The sequence below is a fragment of the Lolium perenne genome, chromosome 2 (genome assembly GCF_019359855.2).
Source record: "Lolium perenne isolate Kyuss_39 chromosome 2, Kyuss_2.0, whole genome shotgun sequence".
NCBI classification, from domain to species: Eukaryota; Viridiplantae; Streptophyta; class Magnoliopsida; order Poales; family Poaceae; genus Lolium; species Lolium perenne.
Genome location: NC_067245.2, coordinates 26,143,220 through 26,148,295, shown reverse-complemented (window position 1 = coordinate 26,148,295; position 5,076 = coordinate 26,143,220). Strand labels below are relative to the sequence as shown.

The following is a 5,076-nucleotide window of genomic DNA, read 5'->3' as shown; positions in this document are numbered from 1 at the left end:
GAGAGTGATCGTGGACTCATGAAAGATTCTCGAACAATCATCGGAAGTATAAAGCATTTGTGGGCAAAGAACTACAGTGAGTCAAAAATTGATATCTCAAAATATGAAACAGTACACATAAGTACGCCAATGCAGGACACTTTGTAAGTTCTAACATATGCTTTTTTAATTGTTCATCTCAATGCAGGAAAGTACATTCAGCTTACTAACATTCTTTTTTTTCAAGGTATGACTGTGGGTACTTCGTTCTAAAGTTCATTGAAGAATGGAATGGGAGAAAGATGCTAGCATTTAGAGGTTCAGACATGACAGCTCTCAGGAAGCTTAACTTGAAGAAATGGGTGGACTTTCACAAGAATACAATCAACTGGGAGGAACTTCTCTTCTCATAAGAAGTTAACCAGTGGTACATTCTTCATGTGTATGGCTCAAAGGTACTACTTTTTGTGGAGTACAAAATGTATCTTTTCATGATTCTCATGTAAATTCAGATTTGGATATTTTTTTTATCTCCATGATTTGTGATGACCAATCCAGCAAGTACTAAGCATGTATTTTTCAGCATGCAAATTCAGATTCTATGAATGTTTTTAAGCATAATCAGTGTGAATGATTGATGTCCATGATTAAGCACCGAAATTACATGAATGTATTTAATTCACATAACTTGGATATGAGACACAAAATCATAATTCCCAGTGCAACAGATAGCTTAACATTTTGGGCAATGTATAAAATACATTTTACACAAAGAACAAATCCACCAGTACTTGGATATGAAACACAAAATCATAATTCCCAGTGCAACAGATAGCTTAACATTTTGGGCAATGTATAAAATCAGTTTTACACAAAGAACAAATCCACCAGTACTTGATAAGATGAACAAAATATGAATTCCCTTATGTGATTACACCATTTCACGGAAGAAGTCAAATTCTTTAGGCTCTGGCGCTGGTGTTATCTTATCGTTGCACATAGCCGCTGTGTGTTGATTAGACCCGCATAAGCTGCATTTGACAACTTTGGATGACTTCAAATGCAAACCAGACTGTTTTCTTTTCTCTGCTGGACGACCTTGCTTTGGAACATATACTGGATCCTCAACATGAGCAAACTGCGGAAAACTATCAAGCCCACCATCATTTGCCCCTTCTCCATCTTGAGCAGTAGTAGCATTTTTTCTTTTCTTACGTTTAGCAGACTCCGAAGCTTTCATGTCTAACAATTCTTTCTCTAAAGCTTGCATGTATTTATCTGCTAGCGCCTTCCCCTTATCAGATGTTGATGCAATTTTGGCTACTTTAGTGAAATCATTGCACATAGTTCCATAACGTAGCTGCTGCCTTTCTTTGTTACTCATTTTTCTGTCTAGTGGTACCTTTGGCAATTCCAATTTCTCCTCCACGATAATTTCCTCTGGTATTCTCCACCTCTTGAGGATGTACTTCTCTGGAATTCTGTCAATGTTACCCAATTGCATCATGACTCTAAAAATATGGCAGCACAACAACCCATCCCTGCTGAACTTGCAGCACTCGCAGTTGTAATTTTCAGCTTCCAAATTAGCCTCTACCTTGTAGCTTCTACTGCCATAGCCATAAACATAATTCTTGATAGGGCTAACATCGTACGTTTCATGACCAACATGCTGTACATTATAAGATGTCACTTTACGAAGCTCCGCACGAAAGCGCAAGTAAATGGGCCGTGTATACACCTGCAAGGCTTGCTCTTCAACTGGAAAATCTCCCCACGCCCTAAGAGTTTTGTCTTCATCCTTGAATTCAACTGCATCCTCCGCTACATCAATCTTTTCTTGCAACTTCATGTACTGAAGGAAGAAATGATGCAGATTGTTGTGCGGGTCCATGTAAGTTTTCAAAACAGCGTTGAACCCCTCACTACGAGCAGTAGTCTGTAGGAACGGAAAGAACCTTTCTTTGAAGTAGGCTGGCACAAAAGTGGCTCTAATATGATATAGATCATAGATATGGGTGTTGTCCACTACATTGTGTTTGGTAATCATTTCTGCCCACCTAGTTTCAAACTCTTCAACCGACATGCTGTAATCAATTATTTCGTTCAACTCTGTCCTTAGCTCCTCATGTTTTGACAAGAAGTTGCCCAAAACGGCCTGCGCATTTTGCATAATGTGCCACCTACAATTTCTGTGACAGCAATTTGGAAATGCTTCGAGAACTGCAGTTCTCATTGCCGCGTCTTGATCAGTTATGAAGTTATCTGGCTGCAGACCACCCATAGCCTCAAGAAACTCCTGAAACAACCAGACAAAACTCTCGATGTTCTCATTCTTTAGGAACCCACATCCTAGCTGGATTGTTTGACAGTACCTATTGATTCCAATGAATGGTGCAAAAGGCATATTGTACATATTGGTCATGTAGGTGCTGTCGAATGAGAGGCAATCACTGTAATTTTTGTAAGCAGCAATCGCTGGCCCATCTACCCAGAATATGCGGTCCACTTTGTCCGCATGATCTGTATGTATGTTGAAGTAGAAATCTGGGTCTTCTTTTTTTATCCTTGCAAAGTGAGCTAGCAACAGGGACATGTCTTTGTGCGTGTGTTCTTCATCTATTTTAGCCATGAAGTTGCTCACATCCTTACTGTCATAGGGTACATTTGCGAGACCGCCATAGACCTCTCCCATAATCCTCATTACCCTGCCAGCAGATAGATTCACCTTATGCAAGAGCTGAACAAAATCCTTCTCTTCCTTAGGTATTCCTTTGTGAGATCTCAAATACTTTTTCAAGGAAAACTTCTTCACCAAATTGTGATTGTGTTCTTCAATGAAGTATGTGACATACCACTTTGTTCCTCTCCTTTTAATTCTCAATCTGGCTTTGCATTCAGTTTTCTTGGTGATGCTTCTGTTCCTTTGCCTAACAGGTGGTGCTTCTAACTTATTGATGTCTTCATTTTTTCCACTCTTGTTGCAAACAAATAACTGTTTGTCTCTTTGATCATCAATTTTCGAAACCTTGGATGTACTGCATTTGATGGAAAACCCAATCTTCTTAGCATATCGGTTGTACTGCATCTTCGCATCCTCCCATGAATCATAGACCTTCCCTTTGAAAGGGGTTTCAACTTCAGTTTGGCTGCATGGTGTTGACTGGACTTCACCCTCATCTTCATCACCGCCGGAATCATCAGTTGATAGTGTTTCAGCAGTTTCTGGGTTTGTGTCAGCAGAAGCACCAGTGTAGCTTCCACTTGCATGCTTGCTATGTTCTGAGCTTTTGGTCACATCTGGGTTGCTCAAGGTCCTTTGTATGCTGCCTGTTACTTCTATTTGCAAATCATGGAACAAACTGACATCTTCGATTACCCTGTCACCTTCAATTGCTGGTTCATTTAGATCTAGTGCTCCTGTAGAACATTTTGGATCCATATCTGCAATCAAAGTTGTGTATGTCTTATTTCATATTGTACAAAATGTTTAAGTCTGCCCAAATCACTTGAGTATAACAATTACATCTGAAAAAACCAGGGTTCCATAATTTCTTTTGAGCATTTTCACTTGAGCATTTTTAGATGCAAACTAACCATTTTATTACAATCAAATACACAGGTTCTGGAGTGGTGCTGCATGGATTTGTGGAGTGCTTTTGTGGAATGATGCAAACAAGCAGATGTATAAATCATGCAAAACAAGCAGATGTATAAATCATGCAAAACAGAAGTACTCTTTGGGTGTATAAACCTAGCTTCCATGAAAAGTTTCTGGATCAGTATGTTTTGCTATGTTAAATATGACACATATCTAGCTTAGTTTCCATGTTCTGGATCAGTATGTTAAGTATGACACATATCTAGCTTAGTTTCCATGTTTTGTGTTCTGGATCAATACATCTGATGCATGCACTGGTATGTACATGCCAAGTTCTCTTTGGGTAACATCTGATGCATGGTATGTATGCACTGCTGTATAAAATTACTTCCAATGCAAAGGTCTGGAACAATTTGATGCTATCTTAAGTTAGACAGGTAAGTAGCTTAGCTTGCTTTTTTGTTCATGTTCCTACAAAAATAACATGCTTTTCCTGAACATGAATACTTTTTCATGATTAGAAGTTTTTCCATCCGAATTCCTGATGTCTCAGTTGTTCCAGATCTTGGGCAATAGAAGTAAGAAACACATGGGAGTTTTGGGGAGAACAGGGGGTGAGATAAGATCAGTTTGTTACCTCCAGGTTCTTTGTCCCCAGATTTTTTCTTCAGATCTACCCAGGTTTGTTCCCAGAATCCTTTTTCTTCAGATCTTGTAGAAGTACTGGTAGGTGGATGGAGAAGGTGGGTTTCTTTGATGAACTTTGGAGGAGGTAGATGTATATTCCTGTCTTGCTGGAAGAAGTTTGTCCTCCAGCAATGGTGGTACTCTTGGTAGAAGAGTTGGTAGAACCTCTCCTGGCAGCAATGGAGGTGAGATCTGTAGCCGTCGTGAGGAGGAAGAAGGTAGGAGCTAGGGTTTCAGGGTGGATTTGGTCGGGGATGTATGTTTGTCCCGTTGGCATGTATTTTTATTTTATGTGCTGAGGCGTTGTGTGGTAAAGCGTTTCTGTCGTGAGGCGTTGCGTGTCTTTTCCTGGTGACCGAGTCAAAAAAAACGGCGCGCAAGGTGGCATGTGAGGCCCAGGGACCACTTTCTACTTCGGGACAGGCTTGGCGGGACCACATGCTATTTTGGGAAAAAAACGATTCAGACATGGGGGGCACTGCGGTAGCCTATATGGTGCTATAGCACTGTGTAGCCACGTCCAGGTTTTCTCCTAAAAACTGAGCACCTTCTACTTAATTAATGAATGAGGCAAAGCTTTTGCCTCGGTTTCAAAAAAAAAGAGTTCTTTCTATCTCGTTTCTAGTTTAATAAACATAGTTGAAGCCTTTCACCTTTTCTTTCCTAACGCTTATTTGCGTATTACAATTTGTGAACATGCCTAGATGTTGTTATGTCAGTATTCATGCCCGTTTTAGGTAGTTTGTCTACCAGTTCTGCCCCCTGGAGATGATCACCTATTAGTGCCAGGATACTGCTCGTATATGTTT

At 40.1% G+C, this 5,076-nt stretch overlaps 1 protein-coding gene across 1 annotated transcript; it reads right to left on the bottom strand.

Moving 5' to 3' along the window:
* Positions 1 to 792: 792 nt before the first annotated feature.
* On the bottom strand, positions 793 to 4,515 carry LOC127329812 (protein FAR1-RELATED SEQUENCE 5-like). The gene is made up of 2 exons (XM_051356246.1): positions 4,218 to 4,515; positions 793 to 3,423 (listed from the first exon to the last, which is right to left on the bottom strand). The coding sequence occupies exon 2, from the start codon at positions 3,419 to 3,421 to the stop codon at positions 911 to 913; it is 2,511 nt and encodes an 836-aa protein (XP_051212206.1). The 5' UTR covers positions 3,422 to 3,423; positions 4,218 to 4,515; the 3' UTR covers positions 793 to 910.
* Between the last annotated feature and the right edge of the window lie 561 nt (positions 4,516 to 5,076).

Bases quoted from the DNA above. Each gene is read 5' to 3' on its own strand.
- LOC127329812 (XM_051356246.1), bottom strand. From the start codon at position 3,421: ATGGATCCAAAATGTTCTACAGGAGCACTAGATCTAAATGAACCAGCA.